Here is a 27,710-nt window from a genome sequence, read left to right as displayed (position 1 = left end):
AAAAGTTGGAAGGAGGGAAGAAGAGAGAAGCTTTTTGTAATAGGTTCCAAATTAAAAAACTTTATATCCCAAACTAGTTAAATTTAGAACAGTTGAAAATACCTGGATCTGTCATTGACCTTGCAAGTTGCTGGTGACTGAGGTGAAAAGTTTTCAGAAATTGAGTCTAGCTGTTTTGGTTGCTGGTACTCAACACCAGTGCCTCTTGGGGGTCAGAAAAGGTACAGAAATGCCTGCAGTCATGTGGAACTGAATACTTGGGCTGATACCGTGATTTTGGTGGCTACACTCTATTAGCCTGGATGGGCTGACAAAGTGCTGTGATAATGCATCAGTGCTGACTGAGTTCTTCTTTGCTCTGTACCGGTGATTGGACTGATATAAAATAGTAAACTACCTTGTCTCGTTGTGCAGGATCAGCAAATTTATACAAGAAAAAAGTCAGAATTCAGTGCTTGTGAGCCTTCTCCTCCCTTTCCTTTATCAGAGTAACATGGAGCAGGTAGGTAGAAATTACTTCCCCCTCATTAAACGTTTTTCTTTTAATAATGTATATTTGTTTAAGATGCAGATAAGTCTTATTGATTGCAGGCCATTTCTCATGATTAGCCTGTAATCAAGTCTTCACGTGTTTGTAGTCAGCTCAGAACACTGTGCCATTGCATGTTGATGTGTACGAGTCACTGGATACTTCGCAGGGTTGCCAGTGCCCAGGCTGACTCTGTTCCCCGTTTTTGTGGGGAAGGTCTGCAGAAGTTTTTATGCAGTCTTTACATCCTTTGCCACTGTAGTCAATTCACCAAATTCCTTGCAGCATTTGAAACAAATGCTGCTAATCACTGTGGATTTTATGTACCTCAAATCCAAAGCCACAGCATCTGGGCAGCAATATGAATACATACGGTTGAGTATGTACTACATGCTCTGTTATGGGCAGTGCTGCATTGGTCTGTTGTGGGATGAAAGGCAAACATTATACAGTGCTCTCAACATGCTCCCAAATCTCCCACTTCCATTCTATTCTCCTTCCACTCTCAAGGAATCCATCTGTGGTACAGAAGTATATCTCAGAACTGAAACTTCCCTAAAATCCTAAATTCTTCAGGAATGCAAATCATATGGGCTACATTTGCAAGAAGCGGACGTCTCCATGACCTAGGCTTCTGTAAACTGTTAAATAAATCAAGTACTGAGGATATTAGTAGCCTATTTTGTCTGGGTTTCCCTCACTGCCAAACCTTGTTTTCAGAAACATAGTCCCATCTACAGTGAATGAATCTGTTGATTACTCGGCTTAATTGCCTGAACCCTTGGATCGCGGCTCGGGTCTCGTTTTTCTTAAAAGACATGCAGTTGCTTAATGAGAGATTGTAGGTTTGTAGAAAGAACTGCCAGGCAAAAACCTGTAGTTTCTGCTTTGCAAGTGGTCATTTAATTGTTCACAGAGGATTCTTGGGTTTTAAATCTGTGAATCATTATGGGACCAGATACGATTTCCATTCAGGGACATCATACAAGTATATGGTGCTGCTAATGGTTGTTTCAGAGGTTAAATAAATACTAAGGTTAAATAAGGCTCTATTAGTTCTCCTGACCTTTGAGTCATTTGAGTTAAGACACAAAAAAGAAGTCTTCATCATGATGGCACTCTTCTCTAACACCATGCTTGTGTCTAACTGGAAGGTTGCAAGTGCTTCTGAGAGATTTGATGATTGCATTGTGTCCTCCTGATTCGTTGTTCTCATTCAGTATCTGTGATCTCAAATACAGCAAAGTGGTTAAGTTCACTCTGTGTTTTGAAATCATTGCCAAGGAAATGAAAAGATCTCTTGAGGTTTCAGTACTTATTGACAGTTATGTGTCTCTTTCAGGGTACAGAGATTGACATTCTGGAGACAGTGCAGAACTTGCTGAGGCATTGCTCAAACCCTACAAGCTTTCTCAAGCCACTGGCAAAGCTTTTTTCTGTCATCCGAAACAAACTGTCTCGACATAAGTTGTGCTTGGTATTTCAGGTATTGCATTTTTGTGTGTCTTTCTGTGCTTTTTTTATTTGTTCTAAGAGCTCAAGAACAAAATTAATAGCAGTATTTAACTTCTCTGTACATGTGCTTAAAAACCTTTTTAATCTGCATCGTCTGTTAAGTAAAAGTAACAGAATTGTATATGATAGAAATTAATGAGCCACATGAAGATTTGTGAAAGTTTTGGCTTACAGCCTGGTTGATATGAACATCACCAGGGTTCTTTTGTGTAAGAAAAGCCAAATAAAGCACAATTCATCCCTAACAAATCCTGTATCTTTATGAAATAAGAATGGATTTCGGCATCCTGAATGTGATTTTTATTTTTATTCTTCTCTCATAGATTTAGAGCAGCCAGGATGTTTTGTACTTCTTTAAAGTGACTAACATTTTTTTTTTTTTCAGCAGGAAAACCTAGAAGACACTCAGTGTAGATATTTAGAGACTTAGGAACTTAAAACACACACCTTCCATTTTATGGAAGAATGGCTCTTATTAAACTTCTAACAGGAGAAAGATTAATGCTGATGCTTTCTTCCTTTTTTTTTTTGTCTCTAGTGGTAAAGTCTTGAGTTCTTTGACTTTTTAACAACTGTAACAGTTATGCTATTTTAATTTATGTTTCTTTTTAGACTTTATCTGAATTGGACAGTGAATTGAAATATATTACCGATGTTGTTAAGGTATGCAGAGTTTCTTTGTTCACTTTTTTCCCCCAACATTGTATTGCCATGTTTCTGGCCTTTTTCATGAATGACTTGTTGCTCTCTCTTAGCTGAATGCCTTTGATCAACGACATCTCGATGATATAGACTTCGATGTACGTCTGTCAGCATTCCAGTCAATCACAGCCCGCATCAAGGAAATGCAAGCGGTGGATATCGATTTCCTGATACCCGTTATGCACAACTGCTTCTATACCATCCAGGTTGGCTGAATGTTCCTTCTCTTGCTTTGTGCACCATGTGTCTGTGATGAATCCAATTTCGAAATTATTTCCATTGGCTGCTCTTCGACACTGTAAAACATTCAGAGATCATATTTGAGTCTTCATACAAACACCTTCTTCTAAGTTTTATCCACTTGGTTCTTCATCTCTGTGTCCAGAAGGGCAAACCCAGTAAGCACAGCACACTTTTCTGTTGGTTAGCCCTGGAACTGTTTGGTCAATTTTACTGTATAAAAGACATATTACAGTCTTGAAAGGCTGCTTTGCTTTTTGTTGCAGCATGTTCTGTTTGTGTGGGCCTGCTGATAAATCTAAAAGGATTTTTTTCTGATGGGAAGGGTGGGTGTTAATTCAGGACTAGAACTTCTACAGGGAGGCTCTCAAGGGTAACTGGGTCTCTACAGGCTTTGTTCTGTTGTGTTCAGTGCTACTGTTCGGTCTAGTCTTTTGGGGAGAAAAAGGTGTCCTATCCAGACTCACATGGTACAATTTCTTCATCCCCTCAGCTGGGGGATATGGCTCTCAGTGACAACGCAAGCCTTTGCTTGACCAGTTTGATCCACCGACTGGCAGAAATCAACCACACAGAGAATGACTACAAGGAGCTAATCCAGCACACTCTCCTGGAGTCTGTGAGAAGGGGGCTGAAGAGTAAGACTGAGGTAAGGCAGAGCTATGTGATTGCACATCTCCAGCTGTCTTCACCAAGGTATATGAGACATTTTACGGATGAGTTCTCTGAGTCTCTTGCTGGGGCAAGAAGTGCAGGTACCCACTGTAAACTTACCCTTCATTTGAAATCCTGTAAAAATCTGAAAAATTATAGAACTTAGCTGTCTTGTGTTTCTTTGCCATTGTTCAGCTTTTCTTAGTTGTATCTCGTTCTTTGGAGGGGAGACTTTAATTTATCTGCAGTCCTAAATACTGCTGTATTTGCTGTTACCAAAGAATAGGACTTGTTGACTTGTAAATGGCAGCACTGCTGTTCTGAGGAGTATGTGACAACCTCTCTGTGGAGTACATAACATTCACCTCTTGCTGTTTGCAGAGCATCCAGCAGGAGTACACATCATTGCTTTCCTGCCTCATTCAAACGTTCCCAGCAAATCCTGAATTCCGGGATTTGGTCCAGTTGACCAACCGCCATGATCCCGACATGGACTTCTTTGAGAACATGAAACACATGCAGGTAAAAGGCAACAGGCATTCCCTAGTGCCTCTCTCTCCCTCCCAAACCAAAAGCGTTTTTCTGTGCAGTAAGATTTTCCAAGGCATCTATGTGCTATCTTTCCAGGGAATTAGAGCCTGTGTCACTAGATATTGGTAAAAAAAAAAAGGAGATGCAGGCATTGTCACATGGGTGATTGTGAATCAAAGTCATATTTCTGTCTAGAAATAGATTTGGTTTATGCTTTAGGAGCACTGGTTTTTATCTCTTCCTAATTTATCTAAAATAATTACTTTCATTTTAAGTGATTGTTCCTGATCTTGATCAGGCAACTCCACATTACAACCTGTGTGTGACCCAGCCTGCAGTCAGCAACAGTGTCATGAGGATTCCTCTGACACAGGAAGGGAACAGGTCCTTCTGTTTTTTCTAGCCTGTTCCCTGCTACTCTCTGCCTGCAGGTTCTGCATCCCCTTTTCATTCACAGACCTTTGTAATATAAATGTTGCACAAAGCCTGGTCTCCTGTTTTTTTCTTGCAATATGAAAATACAGTGTTTCTCCTGCTTTTGTAGATGCAATCAAAGAGCGCCTTTGCTATATCTGTAGTTTTATGTAGAGTCTACATTATTTTCCTTCTAATTTTATCAGGGCTTCTCATCTTGTATCAGTTGCCTCCCTTGACTGATACCTGAAGATGGCATAGTCTCATGATTGTGAATTCACAGTAAAATATCCCATTGAGTTAGAATATTTATTGAGACAAAAGGTTAGTGAAATCTTAGAAGCTGAAGGAAAGGGGCATGGCCTGTCCTTGGGAAATTACCATAATATATTTATGTCATGACTTAAAACAGGCATTTTCAGAACTGCAGAATGTATGTGCTCCCTTGTGCGAGCTGTGACTCGAGCACCAACTCACTCACTGTCATGTTTGTCTCAGATCCACAGGAGGGCACGAGCTCTGAGGAAACTGGCTAAGCAGCTCACTGAAAAAACGCTTGTGCTGTCTTCTAAATCCCTGCAGAACTACATCATGCCTTATGCTACCACTGCCATTTTTGATGAAAAAATGCTTAAGGTAAGCTTTTAAATGGAGTGCATCTGTTTGAATATCTTAGTCTTTCTGATATACCGTTCTCCATAAAAGACTACCACTTTAAAAGGCTGATAAGTTTGTGAAGTGAGTGTTCTCCTTTCAGGCAAGAGTGCTGTGCTGCTTTCAGTGGCAGAAGGAGGGTTTGGAAGGTGTAGATGCAATCTGGGCATAATCCTATATCTGCTGAACCTGTCCTGGTTCTTGAAGGTGGATCTCTTAACTGTTCAGGGTTTGGGGGTTTTTTGTTTGTATCTTTTACTTGGGGTTATATTTGTTTGCATTTTTTGTAATCAGGTGTTTATTTTCTTCCCTCTGCCTTCAAATTTCTCTCTTCCTGTTGAGTTTTGAGAGTAGTCACTACTTGACAGCAGAACGCCTGTAGTGAGAAACACAGGCTGTGCCTAGTAATTCAGGTGGGAATAAATACTGTTTTCTCTGGGGTTGTGAGGGAACTACAGGAATTGGCTAAAAAAACCTCTGAAATCATTAGCAGCTTTGTAATAAAAGTTTGAAGGGTGATATTTTGTTAGTCACTTCCTATACATTTTATTGAAAATATATGCAGTGAAATTACTTGTAATGTCAATGTGGCTAGACTATCTACTTGTGACTTGAAAAAGCAAAGTTTCACACTTCTGTAGTTCCTTGCACACCATCAGGAGAACAGCGGAGCTCCTTATGTTGGATGAAGCAAATGTCTAATTCACGTACAGTCAGAAATACTCCTATGAAGCAATTAGAGCTTAGGCACAAGACCCAGCACCTGCAGCCACACAGACTGTGCTCACCAGTAGAGTGACTGCAGTTGCTTTTTAACCAATGAGAGGTAAAATGCATTGATTGAAACCTTGGTGAAGAAACAAATGCATTTTATTTCACATCAGAAATGGGTTAATGACATGTATTTCTAGTAGATCAGCGTAGCCCTGCAGTGTTTCATGTGACTGTGGTTAGATATCTTGACTGTTTTTCAGTTCTTCAAACAAATGAGCCCATAGATTTAGTTATATGAGAAAAGTTAAATGTCTGCAGAAGTATTTGGAGGAAATGTGTCTGGAGGTCTGCTTGGTGAGCTATGATTTATTTTACTTTATTTTTTTTTACCTGGTGATCAGGAGAAGATCTGAAAGAGATGAATACCAAGTGTCCCCACTAGACAGACATTATTTATTCTGGGTTGCTTTGAGTAAAATATGCTTTAGACACATGTTCATTATGAATGCTAACAGCAACTGTGTTTCTGTCTTTTGGGCAGCATGAAAATATGGTTACAGCCTCAGCTGAACTTATTGGAGCTGTCTGCCGACATCTCTCGTGGTCAGCGTACTTGTACCACTTAAAGCATTTCATCCATGTCCTACAAACAGGACAGATCAGTCCAAAGCTGGGAGTCAGGTGGGTACTGTGAGCAGTGCCACTCAAGGTTTCTCCAAAGACTGCTAAAGCAAAATTCAGTGCTCTTAAGGAGCATCACATGGATTTCAGCCTCTTCCCTGGGATGAGAGATTGCCACCTTTGAGGTGGGCTTATGCAAGTGAAAGTGCACAGGCCTTGCAGGCTGCAGGTGTGAAGGAATTACAGGTCATTACTTTCTCGTGCTGTGTCACACTGAGTGCGTACCAGGATTAGCAGCTTCTGCTTCTGTCAGACTGTCCTTGCTCCTGGGACACCTGCATTGCTCCAGCATCACTGCATGGGAGGTTTCACAGTGAGCCAGGTCACAGAATGCATCTAGCTGAAAAGCAACCAGTTTTTGTTTCAGAGTAAACCTCCTTATGCTGTACTGTCACTGAGTCTGAAGTTTTCCAAAAAGCATTTTAAGGTTTTCTGTTTCTCCTTTTTGTGCAGAGGGCTGATCTCTTTTCATGTTTCCCTTACACAGCTTGTTAGAGACAGTGCTGGAAGCCTTTCACTTTGACCATGAAACTCTTGAAAAGCAGCTTGTGACCATTGACAGCCAAGGTGAGCTTTCTGCTCCTGATGGTAGAAATACTACTTCTAAGTACTCAAAGTGCAGCTAATCAGAATTTTGTGCTTCGCTCTTGAGGTCAGCTACTCCCAGCTTTTTAAAATGTGCGTACTGGAAGCTAGTTTTGACTTGTCTCCTCAGGAGCAATGCAGACTGTCCTCCTGTGTGTTGACAAAGTGAGGTGAGGGGAACCATCTCCACATGACCTCTCCATCCCAGGCTTCCATAAGCCCAAACAGCCCAGGCTGGGTTTATGCAATTCTGGGGGTGTTCTCCAAGATCTGCACCCACTCATGTGACTGCCGATACATCTGAGTTTTTTGTCCTTGATGTTGGCTGCTCTCATGGTTAGCTGCAGCCTGAGAGGAGTGCTGTGTGTCCTCGCCTTGCTTCCCCTGCCATTTCATGGGAATCATAGAATAGTTTGGGTTGGAAGGGACCTTCAGAGCTCATCTAGTCCACCCCCTCTGCAATGAGCAGGGACATCTTCAACTAGGTCACGTTTCTCAGAGCTCCATCCAGCCTGGCCTTGGAAGAAGTGATATCTTTGGCTTCTTCACCATTGTGGTTACCTATATTGTGGCCTTTGGGATATTCTGAGGAAGGAGGAGGAGATCTCACAGCTGTGCTTGTCACTACCTCTTGCCTTGTGAAGTTCTCAAATGTAAGTGAATGGCAGTTCTTGAAGGTTCATGCACATTGATCTTTTCTAAGCCAAAATTCAGCTGAAAAGTAACCTAGTCCTTGCTTTAAGCCTAGTCCTGGGGCGTAACTATCAGAAACCAGCATGTCAGAGCTTACCTGTGCAATAAACCAACACTGATCCTTACTGATTTTTTTGCTGTCACTGGTGATAGGTAGGAGCTTTGTCCAGAAGAAAGCCATCACAAGAGTCTCTTTTAAGGGCTCAGTTTTTGTGGCCTTCTATATTTACCTGTGCTTTTGACAACTGCTTGACAGAAGCTGCTGCCATGGACCTTGAGCCGGTGGTGGAGGCTGAAGAAGCTATGGAGCTGGAGCAGAGTGAAGGGGAAGAGGAGGTTGTTGAGGAAAAGAAAGAGAAGAATCCGCCTGAGGAGCCAGCAGAACCTGAGCAAGCAGCTGAGACACCTGAAGATGCTGAGCAAGTGACCAAACCTGTTACTTTCTTACCCCGAAATAAAGAAGAGCTGGAGTGTCTGATCAAACACATTCAAGATACAGTTACAGTCAACATCTTGCCTAAATTGCACAGGTGTATTGTTGCAAAGGTGAGGAGTTGGCATGGGAAAGGTGTTTTGCAGGCCTGTGCTGCTACTATGAAGCTTGAGGTGCTACTTCAGGGCCCAGTGGAAAAGTAGCGCACAAAAAACGTATAGATGCAACTGGAGAGAGGCTACCTGAAAGTACAGAAGAGGCTTTATCCCCTTTGTTTTGTCATGGAGATTACTGACAGCTCCTCTTCTCAGTGTGGGTGTGATGTCTTTACTTCCCTGCTGAGAACTGGTTTGAACTATGCAAGTGAAATGATTCATTTTGTGCAGCCTGTTGGAAAGTTCTCAGCCCCTTGTGGGCACCCAGTGTAGCTTCTGATTGAACCCACTGGGGTTCATCTTACCTGTCCTTTAGCTGTCTGGGTTTTTCCTGTAATCAGCAGGTGGTAGCATCTTGCCTTGTTGGCCTCTTCTAGGGTTTGTTGAGAAAAAGCAGAATTTGTTTATCTAAGTTAAAAGTGCATTGTGTCTTTCTCTCTTAAAAAGGTAAAAAGAGATGAGGAACACAAGCTTGTGAAATCCAACGTTGTAAATGATGATGAGGTAGTTCGCATTCCATTAGCTTTTGCAATGGTCAGGATGATGCAGTGTCTTCCCCAAGAGGTGATGGAAGCCAACCTGCCAAGGTAAATCCCGTTGGAGCTCTGTAAATGCTGTTCATTGTGCTGGAAATGAGTGTAGGCACCTTTCTCAGGCTGTTGTTAGGACAAGGCTAAATCCAAGAGAGGCATCTTAAAAGTCCTTAAATACTTTTTTTGGAAACTCGTTTTCCTAGTGACATTCCCTTCTGTCAGCATTTGACTTCTGTACACTAAGTTTGAAAGGAACTTGGTAAATCCTGAAATAAGAGCAGAGATGTGAAGCGAGGTGCAGGGTCAGCCGTGTCAGAGCTGGGGAAAGAATAATGTACAGAAAGAAAGGACAGTTGGTAAAAAAATCTTGAAGGTCGGTAGGTGTGTGTATGACATAAAGCCTTTCTGCAAGGTTGGCTTTGAGTACAGCTCTGGATGTGAAAAGCAGTGTTATTAGTTCTGCTGTGTTTGGACGTGAACTAAACTGTCTGTTTGTTTCCAGCATTCTGCTGAAAGTCTGCACATTTCTGAGGAACAGATTTCAGGAAATTCGGGACATCGCCCGCAACACTCTCACTAAAATCATGGAAGTGTTGGGGGTGCAGTACCTTCTGTACATCTTAAAAGAAATGAAGTCCACTCTTGTCCATGGGTACCAGGTAATGCTAAAATTATTCTTCTGCTGCTCTCTGTAGGGTTTTTTTTAATGTATTAGGAGGAGAATCCAAAGGAAGTTGCTACTGAAATTGTTTTGCACTGGTAGAATAGCTTGGTATAACTAAATACTACTGCTAGTGCCTACATCAGTCTTTGTTCTGCAAAGTGTTCAATGAGGGTCAGTACCCAAAGAACTTGAAGAGTCTAATCAGGGAAGAAGAGAGGATCTCCATTTTCCCACTGAAGAGTTGGGGCATGCAGCTGAAGGATGAATTTCTGGTTCTAATAAGATTGGTAGAAATCTTTCCAGTAAGGTCATTAGGGTCAAGCATCATCTGAAATGAGTTGGCACAGAGGCTGCACAGACAGTATGTGGTGAAGCTAGCTGAAGTCTTGCTTCCTAGATCCAGAGCCATCTTTCCTGTTTCCACAGTGGCTGAGGTTAGGAAAAGTTTTCTATGTGAATTACCACAGTGGAATAGCATGAACTTCTAGCTGCTGTGACAGTGAAAGTGCCAACCCATACAGCCTAAAAATACCGATAAGAGCACTGGGGAAAGAGGAGATTCCAGCCCTCCTGGCAGTATGTAGAGGGACAGGGGTCCTCTTCCTGCTGCCAGTACATGGATTCTCATTCTCCCAGTGATTTTTTTTCCTATAATGAGAGCTCATGTGCAGTGTGTGAGTTGTGGTATCTCTACTATGGGAATCTCCCCATGCAGTATTGTTGAAGAGGTCTATGAGGGGTTGGGAAACGTGATCTGTTCTCTTTTTCTCTAGCTCCATGTGCTGACTTTCACTGTGAACCTGTTACTGAAGGGCCTTACTACCAGGCTCAGTGCTGGTGATTTGGACCCCTGCTTAGATATCCTGATTGAGGTAAAAGCTATTCAAGATTGAAGAAAAGAGCATCATTAAGTGTCTGGGGCAAGTTCTGGGAAGGTTTTGTATAGATTGTCTTGGACGTGGTGGTATACAGGGCTATTTGTGTGTGTATTGCAAAGAAGGGAGACTGGTTTCTACTGAGGCATCAGCAGAGCCTTTGTAGAGTGGCAGAGTATCTCTGGGGCTATATCCTAAGCCCTGCATCCTGAGGGGGAATGGGTTAAGGATTGAGATACCTTACTGTATTTCCATGTACTCTAAATGGCTGAGCAAGTCAACAAACATCTAGTCAGTGCAGTCCATGGAGCCCAGGAGCTCAGCTGGCCACAGGGTATATTTGTAAGTCATGGTCTGCCTGCAGTCCCATTCCCTGTATCACAACATGACAGAGGGGTGTGAGAACAGCGTCGTCATCTGGTGTGCTTAGACTGAGGTGTTTTATGTTGACAAAGGAAAGGTAGACATGATTTGTGGGAAAACTGGAGAATTGTTTTTTTTCTGTGACGAACAGTGTTGTTCTGCTACTGGAGGAACCTTTTCTGCTCCTCTCATTCACTTCTCTTGCCTCGTTTCCAAAGATTTTCAACCAAGAGTTGTTTGGGAATATAGCTGAAGAGAAAGAAGTGAAGGGAATTGTCTCCAAGGTCATGGAAGCACGCAAGAGCAAGAGTTATGATTCCTATGAAATTCTTGGAAAGTTCATAGGAAAGGGCCAGGTGACAAAACTCATTCTGCCACTGAAAGAGGTAAGAAAAATCAGCCACAGTCTTTCTCAATTCTAAGCACTCTCAGTTCTGTATGGTCTAAAATAAACTCTAGTGCAGTGCCTGCAGGTGGCTACTGTGAAATTACCTATATAATACTACTCTGGCTTCCCATTTTTCTTTTGGAAAGTAGTATGCATCCAGTTCATAAAATGAGATTTTACTGTTGATGTCCAGGGCAGGTAAAGGTGTTCTGGGCCGCTTTCAACCCCTGCTAGAGAGGAAACATCCCACTGTGAGTTCTCCACACCCTCTCCCTCTGCCATTTCTTGTTTTCTCTGGAGCTCCAAAGTCCTACAAGGCCACTCTGTGGTTTGATCTCTTGTCATGGTTTAACCCGAGCTAGGAATACAGCCTCAATAGTCCCTCACTCACACCCTCCCCCTTCCCTAATAGGGGAGAGAATCAAAAGGGAAAAACTTGGATTGAGATAAACACAGTTTAATAAAATAACAAAATACTAACACACTACCAGTGAATATATATATATGCATATGTAAAATAGAAATAGAATATAAATAGAATATAAAATAAAAGATACTCAATGCAATTCCCCATGAACTCCGTCCCCACTAAGCAGCCAGTCCCAGGAAGCGATACCCCAGTCCTGAACAGCTGATCCAAAAGAGATTAAAAAAAGGCAGAAAAGCCCAGAGGCCTCTGCAAAAAGGAAAAGGCCAGATTAAATGTCCCAACCAAAACTCCCCCAGCTGCACCCCAGAGAGAGAGAGACACAGTGACCCGGAAGGTCCTAACTTTTCTTAAGTCTGAAGCATGATGCTAATGGGATGGAATACTCTCATAGATCAGTCTGGATGTCAGTCAAACTCTGCCCCATCCGTGCCCCTGTTCCTCAGTATCTCACACCTGTGGGCAGAGCACTCAGAGTGTCCTTAGCTCTCAGACTAGAGCAATTAAAAACATTTACTCTGTGCTAGGGTGTTATCTCTTGTTCTCAAACTAAGTCCAAATAATGAGCATGCTAGCTATGAAAAAGAAAGGTTTCTAATTGCATGAAGAAAATTAACCCGTTTTCAGTCAAACCAGCACACTTGTGCATGGAGGAAATGTCACCAAAATGTATTCTGGGTCTGTCCATGTGCAATAATTGCTTTTTCAGAGATGCAGTTTTTTTAGTAGGATGCAAGCTGATGCAGAAATGGAGCCCTGGTTTTCTCATGAGCTCCGGAGTGTCCTTGTGGCGATAGGTGAACTGGCTGGAGAGAAAGGGAGGGACACTGGGGTAGAGCTGAAGCAAAGTGATGCTGTTCATGTAGGGAGCTGGGGACTTGCAGCACCATTTGATGAAGGAGGAATTGCTCTGGCTTTTCCCATGATTTCTGAATACAGATAGCAGATTGTTGCCCTTATGTTTCCCTCCTACCTCTCATGGTTGTGCTTTTTCAGGTTCTGGAGAGCACCACAAGCCTGAAGATAGTCCGGAAGGTGCATGAGGCGCTGCGTCACATCATGGCAGGACTGATCTTCAATTCTGACATGAATGCGGAATCTCTCCTCCTCCTCAGTCATGGTCTCATCAGTGAAAACTTGCCTCTGCTCACTGAGAAAGCCAAGTGAGTTCCAGGGTGTTATCCAGACAGTCTGTAATCGGTTGGGAGGTTTGTTTCCAGAAATGGTAGCTCTCAAAACCAACCAATCAAATGTATGAGAGGTTCCTTTGCTTTTATTTGTCTTTTGCTTTCAATGTAGGTGAATTATGTGGGCAGTCAGATGGCAAAAAGAAAGTTTGGAAATGGGAGTGAGCACTTACAGAATTCATGTGAATCTACTCTTGCAAGTGCTCAAGGCCTTCAGCAAGTGTGCATTTTAGTGTTTGGGTGAATGGACAAGGGGCAGTGTTCAGAAGCAAGCTACTAACTGCCATATAGGACTTGTTTGGGTCCTGGATGTTTTCATGAGGTCAGGAACAAGAGAGACTGTGGGCTGTCACTTTATCATTTTGGTGCAGAAGCCAGGGAGAAACATCAGATTTCCTCTCCATCTGGTGGTGTCACTGCTCAGAGTTGGGCCTGGATGTCTTACATCTCCTGTGTTACGTAGGCTGACTTGTTCTAGGATCTGACAGCTGTCTGCAGACTTCTTGGAGTAGTTTTATAAGCCGTCAGAAATTCAAGTAAGTATCTGTAAATGAGGTGCAGTGGGCAGCGGCAGGAGGTAATTTGCTTGAAGGAGCTACCAAGGTTGATCTGTCCATTGAGAAGAAAAAAATAAAGGGGATGTTATGCAGATCAGTGTGCATTTGTTATCTTTGTAACAGTGATATTGTTCTCAAGTCTGAGAGTGCCATCTGTCATACTGTTCTCAAGTTGTTTTTATTTCATTGCACTCTCGCTGTGACTTGCTTTTCCTTGCTGTGTGGGGAGCAGCTAAGCTCAGTCCAGGTCTCTTCACTCCCAACAGCAAGCTTGTTGTGGAGAGCGTTGAAATCTGAGTATTCTCCTTTGCCATACCCTGCTTTTCAGAAAAACAGTTGCACCTCCTCCAGATCCTCGGCTGCAACCAGAGAGCTGCCTGCTGCTCCAGCCCACTCCCACGAGAGGAGGCCAGAAGGCACGTGTCAGCAGCAGGACTAACACGTACATCTTGGTTGATTCAGGACTTCGGGTAAGGATCTCCTCACATACCAAGCTTTGCAATCAAATTTTTTGTTAAGAGTATGGTATTTTGAATATATTGTGCTTACAACAGAGTCCCTAGCCTTAATTTTATTTTGCATGTGGTAACTCCAAGGGCGCCTCTTAAGAGAACTGTATAAAGTGCTCAGCCTGTTGCAGATATTTGAATAGGGTGTGGCATAAATTTTACTATAACCTGAAACAATGTGGGACCTTCCTTGACTTATTTGAGTCCTTGCCTGACTTTGAGATGAATGTCCTGTGTTTTCTACGCCAGCTCCTGCACATGAGCCTGAAGAGGTCCAAAGTAAATTCTTCTGAGGAACATGCTTTAGAAATGTTGGATCCTTTTGTTCAGCTGCTTATAGACTGCCTGAAATCTATGGATGTCAAGGTACAGCTCTGAGCTGGAGTCTGTCTGTTCTGTCTGTTCTACTAAAAAGGGTCCTACCCACAAATATCATCTGACAGGTGATCTGCAAAAGAAGAGAAAGTCATCCAGTGCTCAAATCTGATTTCATAGGTGTGCAATTAGGTTGTCTGAGGACATGATGTCCCAAGCGGGAAGAAGGATTGTGGCTGTTGGAGGGCTTCATGCTCTGCCCCATGTGCTGCAGGTTCAAGTATGGACAAGTTCTCTTTGAGCATGTTGATACAAGGACATTTTAGGCTATCTGTGAGGAGTTTCATGAGGTCCTATGGCTGCTGGGAGCAGTGTCATCACAATTGTGGTTTCTTTTGATGCAACTCTAATGTCTTTATTACCAGCAGCCTCCTTTTTGGGCAGCTTTGCATTTGAGTGAGCCTAGGAGGGAAGCTGTTAAACCTTGAGTTTCCCGGGAATGGAAGGCATGCCTCATGTGCTATCAGATATTTGGAGCAGGGCTTTCAGGTGACCTGGGTTTTTGGCAGAGCTACTTCTGTGCCTTGAAGGCATCTTGGCTTCAGAAAGAGTTCCTGTTATCTCACTGAATTGGCACTGTGTTTATGTTTTTACCTAGTAAAATCAAAGTTAAAGAGTTGGGAAGTGGCAGATAGTGCTTTTAGAGCTGAGAAACCCTTTGCATTGTCATTATGTGAATGGTTTGAAAGAGGTTGATTTTGTTAGCTAATTGGCTTTTACCACAGTTGCAGATGGCCGTGTCTGTAACAGAGTGAGGAAAGAGTTCTCTCAGTGTCGTTGTACCCACATGCTGTCCTTTGGCTCTTTCTTACAGGTGATAACTGGTGCTCTGCAGTCCTTGGTATGGATTTTAAAGTTCCCTTTGCCTTCTGTCAGTACAAATCTAGAGCCACTGATTAAGCAGCTTTTCCTCTTGCTGAAAGAATTTGCCAAGACAGGAATAGCCAAAGGCCAGAATTTCCACCTGGTTGTGAGCTGTTTCAAAGTAAGTCAGACCCAGCTCTGCTCTTTCCTACTTTAGGATTAACTTTGCAGAATGAGACCCTTCACATCACTCCTGCAATCTCCTGGAGAGGCAGTCTTGGAGATCACAAGGTAGCGAGGGAAATGTGGCCTTGTTGATTCTTTCCCAGGTGCAAACTTAAAGAAAGTTACCCCCAATTAATGCACAGCTTGGAACTGAAGAAGTGTTTTTATAGAAGCATATTTGCTTTCTTTTCTCCTTATAACAGTATCATGTTACCACCCTGTCTTTTGAGAGGTGTCAGTTTTGTACTTGAATAGCTTGCTTTTATAATAACATATTTCATTGGAGTAAACCCTGGCAGCTGAAGTGAGACAAGGGAAGGGAGCAATTAACAATAGTAATAGCTAACTACACTTACAGTGTGCAGTGTCTTTCTGTAGCTGTCTTCTAAACACATTGCTGGATTAAGTAAGCTTCATAAGCTTCCCATAAGGGAAAGTTACCGTAACTCATATGGAATGCCAGTACCAGAAGCACTCTTACCTCTTCCTGGCTGCATTTCTGCATCATGAGTCATGTCTGGGAGCATCCCCACTTATTTTAAGGACCAGTCTGAATTCGGGTATTTGTTTGTGCTCTGAAATGCCAACTGAAAGCAGAATGTGGTGAGAGCAATGTTTGTTAGCTGCATGTTTCAGAGTAGCAGTTTGTCTTTTAGACCTAAGTGGTATAAACAGAGTCAGGCTTTTGTGTGGGCTTGTATTTTACAGAACTCCGTGTGTACTGACAATGTGCAATTTTATTTTGCAGTGTGTAACAATACTTGTCAAGAACGCAAAGAGCCAGATAACAAGCAAACAGCTCCAAGTGTTGCTTGGCTTTGCTGAAGAGGACATTTATGATTCATCGCGCCAAGCCACTGCCTTTGGCCTTCTCAAGGTATTCCTGTGACACAGGCATATGGATTCTGTGGGCCACTGAAATGGCAGTGATTCTGCCTCCTGGTGCAAGGCTGTACAGTCTCACGTCAGGAACAGTCTGCAGGATGCTGTTAAGGCTCGCTGTTATAGGTGGGGGAAAAGCAGCAAAGCTCTCCTATTTGACTTGTAGTCACTCTTTAAAATTGTTCAGGAGGTTGTTTTATACACATGCATATGAGGATGTATTTGAATCTGAGGATGTTTTTGCTGAAGAATCAACATCCCTAATCATTAGACCAGGTATTCTGTCATTCAAAAGAAATAGAAATGGATTCGTAAGCCACTCTTTTTTTTTTTTTTTTTTAGTTTGTGGGTTTTGTTGTTTGTCTGTTTTATTGTTGTTTTGTTTTGTTGTTTTGGGGGTTTTTTAAGTTCTCTGGCTACATTTGAACATGTGAAAAAGTCATTGTTAATGTACCACCTGAGACCAGTGTAGTCCCAGGTTATAGTACTGCATCTCACATGGTGAAAGCAAAATGACATAACTCCAGCTGTGCTTTCTGCATTTTTAGGCTATTTTATCCAGGAAGCTGATTGTCCCTGAAATTGATGATGTGCTGCAGAAGGTTGCCCAGCTGGCCATCACAGGTCAGAGTGAGCCGGTGCGAGTGCAGTGCAGGCAGGTGGGTGGAATGAAAAGTCTCTCATCTTACTTCACCTAAAGCTGTCTGACAGCCTAGAGGGCTCGGTGTGGCCATCTCAGCTTTCATGGACTTGTGCCTTAGCCCTGCTGAACCCCTAACTAACTCCATTTCCCCTTCTTAATAATCCTTGTTCTCCTCGTTATCTGGCTGGGATTAGTTCTTGTGCCTGGTGCACAGCAATCGCAGTCTGCCTGCCATGCCATACTTCCAGAGAGCTGCTCAGTAGCAGTGAGCTACTGAGCTCACTGCTGAGTAGTAGTGAGTAGTAGTTTACTGAGCAGTAAAATCCTTTGGAGGATTTTAGGCACATGTAACTTAAGAGCCGTGCCCTTTTCTGAATCCCAGCAGAAGTTTCCACAAATCCAGGATTCCTTCCCTCTACTTCCTCATTCTTTCCAAGCTAAAAGCAACCAAATGGCTGAATTGTTTGCTTTGTTTCAAGCACTGGGATACAGATGCGGCAGGAGCTGTGCTTAACAAAATAGTGCATGTCCACAGTTACAGGATGAATTTTGCAGGATGCAGGATCTCTCTTATCAGGAACTTGCACAAATCACAGTAATATTCTGAAGGCCGATCTGGCAGTTGTCCACCACCTGCAGGTCTTGTTCCAGGCACAGAGCTTGGGAACAGTTGTTGACCCCTTGTGTAATAGTATTGGGATGAGAGGGCTGGTTCTTATAAACTTGCTGCTCCATCACTAAATTTTCTTCATAATGTTTTTACAAGCTTTCCTGAGTGTTTCATGTAACTCCTCTCTGTGTTGTTGTTTTTTTTTTTTTTCTTTCCAGCTTTACTTAAAATATATTCTGGACTACCCCCTTGGTGACAAGCTGAAACCCAATTTGGATTTCATACTCGCACAACTGGAGTGAGTTTATATTCCTGACACCGGTCAGAACAGAACCTTGTTGCTTAAATATGACCTTAGTGGCCACCTTGTGTGTCAGCGGGCTGTTTATGAGTAGCAGAGGGTGTGGCTGAAGTCTTGATTTTTCCTACCTCTAAAACACTTCCTTTTTGATAAAGCAATTCTTTTTTCTCTTCCCTGTTTTACAACTGGTTTTGTTGTTCTTTATCTCTTTGTAAGCAAAGGTTCTGTTGTTTACTTAGTGGTTAACCAGCTACACTGGTTGTGAACCAGGCTAACTGGAAAATCAGAAAGAATACAGGAAGGTGCATTTATATGACTGCTGTCCCATGGCAATGGTCTCACCTGCAGCTGCAGGCACAGTTGAGATCAACTGCAGCATTTCAGCAGGAGCAGCATGCCTGAAACTTCCTTCTGAGCATGTCCCCTCCCTTGCTCAAGGTGACACTAGTTTACCACATTCCCCAGCACTGTAGCACAGTGTGGCTGTGCTGAATCAAGTTGACTGGGGCTGTTTTTTGCCTGTCTCCCTGTGCCTGTTCTCTGAGAGGTGGGGGTGATGGGTCAGCTGCTTCTCTTCTCCCAAGTACCAGACCAGGGCTGGTAGCTGTTGTAGAAAGATCCTTGTCAGTGTGTGTTTCTGGCATTGACTGTTCTTGTAAACTGTTAGCAACTTTCTAGTGTATTAACCCAGCCTTAATCATTAATCATTTCCTCACAGGTACGAGTATGAAACTGGAAGGGAATCTGCGCTGGAGATGATCGCGTACCTCCTTGACATGTTCCCACAGGTAACAAGCACCCCTTGGTGTTCCGAGTTTCAAGCAGTTACTGCAGATTGCAGTAGCAGCATTTTCAGAACAGCAAGTGAAGTCTGGAGTTTTCTCATTGTGGGGGTTTTTGAACATTCATGAGAAATATTGTTGACTGAACTGGTGTGTGATGTACCATATCTGTTTTGTTGGCCTGACTGGAGAAGGGTAGATCAAAATGAAAGCAGAAAAAATAACTGTGCATCTGTGCAGAATAACATACACAAAATGCTAAGGTGCCTTGAAGCTCTGCAGCTGGAGCTTGACTGAGCATTCAGGAGACTAAGAGAAGTGCAGCCAAGCAAGACTTTGGGAGGAAGGAAGAGAAATTCTGCACAGTAAGCTGTGGTTCACCACTGCCTGATTAGATTTAGTATCTCAGCTTGGTTCCTGGCAACTCTGTAAATCAGCAAAGAGCTGCTGTCTATGAGAGACGGACCTTTGGGCTGACTGCTGCAGTGCTGCGGAATTTAAGGCTGTTTCAGTGGGAGCTGGGCATGAAAATGCCCTCTAAGGTTTGATGCTCCCGAACTCTTGTCTTTAGTGAACAATGACAGAACCCAAGGGAATGGCAGGAAGATGTGCCAGGGGAGGTTTAGTTTGGACATTAGGAAAAGGTTCTTTACCCAGAGGGTGGTGCAGCACTGGAACAGGCTCCCCAGGGAGGTGTCACGGCCCCAAGCCTGACAGTGTTCAAGAAGAGACTGGACAAGCCCTCAGACACATGGTGTGAACTGTGGGGTTGTCCTGTGCAGGGACAGGAGTTGGACTCGGTGATCTTTGTGGGTCCCTTCCAACTCATGACATTCTATGATTCTATAACTCAAAGGCAGAGCAGGGCCGGGGCTGTTGAACACTCCCCATGTGCTCCAACAACAACTGGGTCACCCCCTCCTTTCAGTTCATCTGCCTTGATGTGGACCTGTCTCAGGGCTGATGTTCCTCTGTGTGGTGCAACAAATCCCCCTCTTTTCCCCTTTAAATGCCAGAAGCTCCTTGGGGATGTGCAGTTGACTAATGGTTGTTTCTTTCTAGAATCTCCTCCACAAATACTGCGGGCTGTTTTTTCTCTCCCTTTGTATGATGATGATAAATGATGACTCTGCCAAATGCAAGAAGATGGCGGCTTTGACTTGTAAATCTCTCCTCAGTAAGATAAGCAGTGAAAAGCAAGATCTGATGTTTTCTCTGGTCACAGAGTGGTTTCACAGCAAGAAGGTATTCTGTGGTCTTTTCATTAACCAGGTCTGGATTTTTTGGGGGGCTAAGTAAGGCTAAGGCAATTGAAAGATTACTAATACCAGGTCAGGTTGATTGGTTGATTCAATTATGCCTGAATTAGTAGTTTTAGGAAAAGAGTGTGAGCAAGATTCAGCTTAGAATAAAAGCTCTTTAAAGCTGTACTCAGCACCATAGCCGTTGCTAGTAAGAAGAGGAATAAATGATACAGCTTCATATAGCTGCACAAATGTAGGGAACTGCTGCTGATGTAGGTCAATCTACAGACTTCCCAGCTGCATGGTGCTGCTTTCTAACAGTTCCTCTTCTGGGTCAGGTATTTCACCAAATGTAGTCTTTGCTCAGGTTAAAGGTTTGAGCAAATTCCTTTAAAGCTCTTCTGGTCCCAGTAATTGGCTTGTTGTGCTGTCTTTAGCTCATACTTGTTTCATTCTGTCACCAGCAGCTGCAAGGTGGCAAACCTAGTCTTATGGGTCTCCTATTTTGATCTGGGTGCCTGGGTGTTTAGTTGTTCTACAGCTGCACTCGACTTCTGTCTCTCTACACTAGAGGAGCAGATGTTCTTCATCACTTCATCCTTTTCATCTCTAGTGCGTTGAGTTCCTGTTTATAGCTGTGAGATGTCTGTTGCGCTGTGAAGAATCAAAGAGTGCAGAGTAGCTCCCGGAGCATCGCAGCTGTTAACTGGGCTGGAAAAGACCTTTTGGCATTCAGTTTTAGGGTGTGTTTCTGGGGATAACTTGTGCTGCCAGATGCTTTTGTCCCTAGCTGGTAGCAACTCCTTTTCTGAAAACCAGCCTGTCTTAGGATGCTGTTGCTATAGGCAAAAGTGAGGGTTGCTACAAGCTCCTGCAGATGGGAGCTGCAGATTTGATTATCGAGAAGTAACAAGGGGTGTTATTCTTTCTGTTGGCAGAGCTCACACAGGAGGTTGGCTGCCCAGGCATGTGGTTTGTTTGTTGAAGTGGAGGGAGTAATGTTTGAACGGCGGCTTGAAGCTGTCCTCACCTTGATTGAAAAAGAAATCAACCCAGTGAAATTTGAACACGTAAGTAATTTTTCCCATGTGTGACGCTTGGGGAAAGAGAATTAAGAGAATTAACAAAATTGAAGAAGGGAGGAAGTGTAGGAGTTATTTAACAGCTGGACCTACTGTCTGGGACCAAGGAAATGCATGAAATACACACGTTTGTTCTGAAGGGAGCCTCACTGATCTAGAACCATATTTTTTGTCTGTAAGCCCAAATTTGAGGCCACGAGGGGGCAGAGGAACCTGGCCTGAACCTGCAGCCATACTGTGTAACCAGCAGATATATTGCTCCTTGCCCCAGCCTCCATCAAGATCTCTGTGGGTGGAAGGGGTTCTTGAGACAGCCCTTGAGTCTCAGGCATTTGTTTTTTACCTGTTTGATTTGGTGAGTCAACAGCATGTGGCAGGATGTATGTTAAGGTAGTTTTTCCTGCTTCTGGTCTTTCCTGCAGTGGCAGGAGAGGAGGGACTTCTGTTTTTTGTTCAAAGTGGAGCTATAAAAACCACCATCAGAAAGAATGGCAGGGTGCACAGGTAGCACTGGGATGGGCTAGAATCTCTTTAGTTGGAAAACAGCATGATGATCACACCGACGACGTCTGTTTAACTGGGAAACGTGTCTGCCAGCTGCAGAGATTTGTGCAAGCGTAGAAGCTCCGGAGTGCATTGCTCGTGACTGTCTGCTTTCTTCAGTGTTATCTGCAGCTTTCACTTTCAAAGGTGTTCCCTTCCTGTACTTCAGAACGCAGTTTTGTTTTATGGAAAATCTTTTCAGTGCACATGATTGTGCACAGGCTGCCTCAGATTCTGTTTGCCATGTGGTAATCCCAAAGGGATCCCAGTCACTGCACCTGGGGAGTGACCATGTATGTTTCTAATGTGCAAGGGCAACATGCTGAACAAGAGAGAACAACCTCGGAGTATGTAAATTGTCGAGAGATGAAAATAAAATACCTGCAGTGAGGAGAAATTCAGTGTAATCACCCCCTGTGCTGTGACATGTAGGTAAAGCACTGACTAGTTGTACCAAACCACCTGGTGATTACAAGCAGGGTGAAGACCTGAAGGCGATTTAGTAAGACAGTGCACACAGTGTTATAACAACTTGGGGCTTCCCAGGTGACACAGGCAAATCTGCACTCATCTTGGCTCTAAGAATGAAAACCAAATCTGCACAAATACATGTCTAGACATAAATGATATATATTGTGTGTAATTTCTTGCATCTAGAAACCTAACAGTTTGTTATAGTAACATCTGTATAAAAACCAAGAAGAATAATTCTAATAGCAATCTCCTGCAGAGGTTGAGTCTCCAGAGGAGATGCTTTAGTGGAGTTGCTTCTTGTCTGTCTGGTTTGGGAACTGGGTACTAGTCAATCTTCTGTTTCTTTGCAGGGTTGATCTCAAATTTATCTAGTAGTGTAAACAAGCTCTGTTTTCAGGTTCTCATGAGCATCTTTCTTGCTGCTTTTATTAGATAACTGAAGAGGAGGAAGAGAAGGCTGCAGACAGGCTGCTATTCAGCTTTCTTGTGCTGGTAAAAAAGCTAATCACAGAGTGCAACTTCATTCAGTTGACCAAGAACAGTGCTGTTGTGAGCAATATCTGGGGTAGGTATCAAGAATTATTACAACTGTGTTGCAAGGAAGATTCTTTGTGTGCTACGTGCTTTTTCACACCCTACTATATACAACTGAACTTCGTTGTACAAGGCTTGCATGCTGCAAAATGCCAATACATGGCAGGTACTGGGCAGTGAAAAGGAAGATGTTAATGGAAAGAGTTATGTGGTTGATGAAAACAAGACACCCTCTGTCTCAATTGCTGGGAAGTATTTTCTATTATCCCAAGAGCAAATAGTTGCAAACTATTGCGTGTTCTACCATAATTACATCCTCTTGGATGAAATTGTTTGGTTCTCTTGGGAAGATGAGATTTTCTTGATGAGATCATACACACCAGCCAGCAAGTGATGACACATGGTAATAGGTCTGTAAATACTCTGCATCTGCCAGAATGTTCAGGCCCGGGGGTTATTTGATTCAAGCAGTTTCCCTGTGAGAGAGACCATACAATGTTGGGCTGGCTTATTGGCATTTTCTTGCCTTGTTTTTAATTGCCTCATTTGCTGCTATGAGAATGCCTGGTTCTGGCTGGTTACTGTCTCCAAAGAGTTCTACCTGCCAGGTGCCTTCAGTGAGACAGGAGATAACCCTTGTAAAGCCTGGGTTGCTTGGTCATGTGCAGTTTGGACAGAGGTGGGGCGAGAGGTTATTCACCCCAGGGGTTGAATCTGACCATCTGCAGCAGGACCAGCTCACCTGGGTCTCACAGCAGCCAGTTCCCAGATATCACAGACAGATGAGCTGTGGCACTGAGTCCCTGAGGGGACCACAGTTACTGCAGAAACATGGCATGTCAGCCAGGATCAGAGCAAGTGACTTTTTTTACTGTGCCCACTTTGCTTGCCCAGTCGCCATCACTTTCCAGCAATGACCTCGTCTTTGGATGTTTGGAAGTGCTGTGGGTGCATTCAAGGATGCCTTGTCACAATGGGGATATTTGGCTACGTGTAGCTTTTTGCAGCTCTCTGCTTTGGCTGGATAAGAGTTGCTAGGAAGGCTTTGGTTATGTTCTGAGTGGATGAGCACGGTTTCTTTCCTTCACGTTTTTATTGTAGCTTGTGCTGTGATAATTCTTCGAGTTACCTGGTTCTTTTTCTGCTCTCACTGGACCAGCTTCTGTACTGAAAAGAGGTTTTCTTTCCCCCAGGTCATGTCCAGTCTCACCTGTGGTATCCTCACAGCTGGGTATGGCTGACAGCTGCTGAGATCTTTGGCCTGTTGTTTGCATCTAACAAGCCAGAAGATCTTGTTGACAAGTGGAGGAAAAGAAAGGCTGGGAAGAGGAAAAAGTCATCAGCAGAGCTCTCTGCATCTACAGTCTTCTTGACTGCTGAACTGGACAAAAAGGTAATGATGTCTGTGCTACTCCTTCCCTGGCTGGGACATAAAAGTAGTATTATAGTTTGGCATGCACATTTCTCTTTTAGTTGCTCGTCTGCTGCCTAATCCTGATCATTTAAGTGTTTGAGGCAGTGTCTCTGCTACTGGGAGGGGGTTTCTCTGGGATCTTATTCTCAGCAGCACAAAGATTTCCCTCTAGTCTGCAAGATGCAGGGAGAAGTTGTGCTGAGCCAATACCTTGGCCTTCCTGGGAAGCTTGGGTGTCTGCAAAACACTGCTTTGAGTTTCTGCTATTGACTTCTTTTCATGGAGTATTTTCCTTCTCTTTTTTCCTCTCACCAGATGAAGGAACTTGCGTTTGCTTTCTGCCATCAGCTGCAGTCCAAGTTCCTGGACGTGTCTCTGGGAGAGCAGGTAAGAGCAGGAGCAGGTCTGGGGCTACGAGAGGGCCCAGAGCAGGCTCTGGCCCATAGCAGGATGTTACGTCCCTGTCAGGACAGTGACGCTGCTGGTGGCTCAGAGCAAACACACAGTGCAGCGCCAGCTGCCCTGTGCTGAGAGCATCTGAGCAGGCAGGTGTCTCAGGGGGCCCAGAAGAGCCCCTCCTGTGGTGTCAGCCTGCTGGAAGGGCTGAGGGGTGGCAGGGACAGAAATGGGAGGCACTGTGCAAGCCAGGACCGGGGTCCCATCTGTCAGGGAGGGTCTGGCTGTACAGCCCAGACTGGAGCAGATTGGGCAACCCCATCCTGGAGCAGGGATCCAGATCTCTGGTGCTGGTTAACTGCAGCTGCATTGGACCCTTGCGTGTTTGCTGAGAACCTTTAGTCCAGCTTTGTGCTGTTGCTTGAAGGTCTGACTCCACAGTGAACCTGGTCAGAAATTCCCTTGTAGAGAGCCAGGGGGTGCCAGAGATGGAGAAGACAAAAGGAGCAGCCCTGCCTCAGGAACTGCTGGGGCCCAAAAGGCACAGCAACTCATGGGGAAAGATGCTCCCAAACTGCAGGAAGATATTGAGATGGGCCTTTGTGTTAGGAGCAACATGCTCTGTCTCATGGATCACATGGCATTGGGTAAAGCCACTACAGACCCCTGGGTTAGCATGTTCCTCTTTCAGATCTAGTCTTGGCTCTTACATGCCCTGGTGCTGACAACCCTCAGTGACTGACTACCGTATTTTCACACTTCAGGTTATAAAGAATTTGCTTTTTGTGGCCAAAGTTGTTTACTTGTTAGCCCCTGCCTCAGAAGAAAGTAAAGAGGCTGAAGGAAAACTCAGCTGTGAAGGGGAAGAGCAGGAGACCTCAGAAGTTGAGGAAGAGAAAGACATTTCTGCTCAAGGAGAGGGAGAAAGAGAAGACACAGAAGAGAAAGGCCAGCCAGCCACATTGCTGTGGTTAATGAAGAAGCTCTCTCTCATGGCAAAGCGAGAAGCAGCGTATTCCCCTAAGGTCCCTCTGAAGGTAAGAAGAGGGTTAGACCAGCTGCTTTTGATGTGGTGGGCACTTGCACAGTAGACTGTTGCTCTGGCCCTTTGCTTCCAGGGGACTGGCTGCAGAGAGTGCTGAAATGAGGGTTAGTTGGTGCCAAAGAGGATTCTCAGGAAAGGCTTGTGCCAGTCTGCTTCTCCTTGCTGATGCTTCCAGCCCTCGTGTGTGGTTGTGGAAGGGTGGGAAGGACAAAGGCACCACGCTGAAGGGGACAGCCCTGCCTTTGAATGCCTGGGTTGGGGGAATAGTAGCGTGGAGTTATTTGCTAGGAGAAGGGGAGGATGTGGGAAACCATCAGGAAAAGTACTGTGCTTCTCTGTGATGCAGAGTTAGAGAGGTTGAGCTTCAGCTGCCTCGGTACAGGACAGTGAGAACAAGGCTGTTGTTCAAAGCGGTAACAGCTGCCAACCCAGTGAAGTCACAGCTCACGGGTTTACAGATCCCTTGGGGTTGTGTCTCATCTAACGGCTGTACTTGGCTGCAGTAAGAGCTTGTAACAGCAGTGAGTTTCTGACTTGGGTGCCTGAAACAACACCTTGTACAGAGAACAGTGGTGCACAGCCCTCTTGTAGCAGTTCAGTTAGGCAGTTTCCTTCCAGCCTTTCTTACTTCGTGTCCCACACGCTCATTTTCAGAGAAGCTGCATCTTTAAGTTCCTGGGAGCAATCTCAGTGGATCTGGGGAAAGACAGGATCAAGCCCTACCTCCCGACAATTCTCACCCCTCTGTACAGGGAGCTGAACAGCACCTACGCAGAGCAAGGTAAGTGATTCCTCTCACGAAGACTAATGGGGAGTGTCAGAGCTCTGCCTTGGCACAAACACCGCCTGTCATTCCTCTTGTCTGTTGAGAGGCAGATGCCGTAATTGGTGAATCTCACCTACTTGCAGTTTAACTAAAATGCCAGGGAAGGGGGAGTGTGTTTGACAGCTGGCATACAAATCTACATGTTGAAAAGGAAAAAGACAGAACTAAAGTTAGGCAGGCTCCTACATGCAAGTGGGTAAAGCTCAAGTGTGTGATGTAGTGGAAAAAGTGTAGTAATCAAGAGTGGACTCATGACAAGACTCAGGGAGCCCTTGCTGAGGAGAGGAACAGAGTATGGGTGTTAAGGAAGCTGGAACAGGGCTGTTTGTAAGTGTTGCTAAGCCTTAGGGGCATGAAGATCCCTGCCCTATGGTTAAAAGCGTGTTCCAGTTTTAATGTAAAACGGTGCATTTTATAGCAGCTCGTGTTACTGTAGAGCAAGGGGCTGTACGAGTTGGAACTGCCAGTTTGGTGGTGGTTGCTTGATGTTTTCCCCAAGCTGCTCCTTTTGAAATAGAGAAAATGACCATTAGTGCGTGGCATGTGTGCAGTGACTGAAAGAGGGGAACCTGTGCAAGTGGGTGTGCACCTACTGAACTGTGCACAGAACTTCTCCCATCCTCCTGAGCGAGTCCAGGTCACTCTGTCCTGCTAGATCCTAAATGAGCAATGCCACTTGTTTCTCCCTGGAGATGTTTGTTTAAAAGATCTTCAGAAGTCATGTCTGGTGGGGGGAAAGCCAAACCAACTTCTTGGTTAATGTGAGAGACTCCTGGCTTAAGAGCAAGACACTGGTGTTTAGATAGTTCATTACAATGTTTAAAGTCAAGCAAAATCCAATGTCAGGAAAAGACAGCAAAAAAAAAAAAAAAAAGTGCACTATTTCTCTAAATCTCTGGTTTGAATATGCCATGAAAATTTAGTGTGCAGTCTCCACATATCAGAAAGGACAGAAAACAACTGAAAAACCTTGGAGGAGGCAGTAACAGTGTTGTAGGTAAGAAACAGCTGCCTTGGCTACCAGTTCAGGGTTTTTTTTGTTAAGCAAGTAAGAGATTTGGAAAAGATACAGTAGAGATTGACAGTATGGTGAGTGGATAAAGATCAACTTTTTGCTTTCTCTGCCAGCACAAGAACCAGGGGCCTTCTAATGATTTTTTAGAATAACTGCAGAGATGGTTTTTCACCTGATAGGGGGTGTAGACCCAGGGAACTTGTCATTGAAGGGTGTTGTGCAGGCAAGCAGCTTCAACAACCTTCTCTGGAGGCTGTTGAAGGACTTGGAAGAGGGATCTGTTGGAAAAACGAGGGAAGCATTTGTCCTGCGCTCAGTTTTCCCTCAGCATCTCTTTGTAAGCCTTTTTCCCACCAATATCTTTTGGGTTTTTTCAGTGATTGTAGTTGTAACTAACTAGTGATGCTAACCATTAAGCCAGGCCTTATTGTACCTACTGGATAGAGATGCTGACTGACAAGGCTGAAATCATCTCTCATTTCCAACAAAGCCTATTCCAAAAGAGCCCTGGT

At 44.0% G+C, this 27,710-nt stretch overlaps 1 protein-coding gene across 1 annotated transcript in view; it reads left to right on the top strand.

Annotated features, from left to right (window-relative positions):
• Positions 1–27,710, top strand: part of UTP20 (UTP20 small subunit processome component) — a 66,474-nt gene that overhangs the window by 36,805 nt on the left and 1,959 nt on the right. Inside the window, exons 32-60 of the mRNA XM_082068696.1 lie at positions 415–502; positions 1,872–2,015; positions 2,657–2,707; positions 2,800–2,952; positions 3,480–3,635; positions 4,022–4,162; positions 5,084–5,221; positions 6,495–6,634; positions 7,122–7,201; positions 8,169–8,458; positions 8,948–9,087; positions 9,536–9,692; positions 10,471–10,569; positions 11,154–11,321; positions 12,747–12,913; positions 13,823–13,964; positions 14,253–14,369; positions 15,193–15,363; positions 16,156–16,284; positions 16,838–16,948; positions 17,761–17,840; positions 18,562–18,631; positions 19,688–19,870; positions 20,808–20,939; positions 22,401–22,533; positions 23,696–23,895; positions 24,232–24,303; positions 25,077–25,349; positions 26,012–26,138. Coding sequence (XP_081924822.1) covers positions 415–502; positions 1,872–2,015; positions 2,657–2,707; positions 2,800–2,952; positions 3,480–3,635; positions 4,022–4,162; positions 5,084–5,221; positions 6,495–6,634; positions 7,122–7,201; positions 8,169–8,458; positions 8,948–9,087; positions 9,536–9,692; positions 10,471–10,569; positions 11,154–11,321; positions 12,747–12,913; positions 13,823–13,964; positions 14,253–14,369; positions 15,193–15,363; positions 16,156–16,284; positions 16,838–16,948; positions 17,761–17,840; positions 18,562–18,631; positions 19,688–19,870; positions 20,808–20,939; positions 22,401–22,533; positions 23,696–23,895; positions 24,232–24,303; positions 25,077–25,349; positions 26,012–26,138 — 4,052 coding nt within the window. The remainder of the gene's footprint in view (positions 1–414; positions 503–1,871; positions 2,016–2,656; positions 2,708–2,799; positions 2,953–3,479; positions 3,636–4,021; positions 4,163–5,083; positions 5,222–6,494; positions 6,635–7,121; positions 7,202–8,168; positions 8,459–8,947; positions 9,088–9,535; positions 9,693–10,470; positions 10,570–11,153; positions 11,322–12,746; positions 12,914–13,822; positions 13,965–14,252; positions 14,370–15,192; positions 15,364–16,155; positions 16,285–16,837; positions 16,949–17,760; positions 17,841–18,561; positions 18,632–19,687; positions 19,871–20,807; positions 20,940–22,400; positions 22,534–23,695; positions 23,896–24,231; positions 24,304–25,076; positions 25,350–26,011; positions 26,139–27,710) is intronic.

This window comes from Streptopelia decaocto (genome assembly GCF_964273445.1).
Source record: "Streptopelia decaocto genome assembly, chromosome: 1".
NCBI classification, from domain to species: Eukaryota; Metazoa; Chordata; class Aves; order Columbiformes; family Columbidae; genus Streptopelia; species Streptopelia decaocto.
This window is presented reverse-complemented; position numbering and strand designations above follow the sequence as displayed.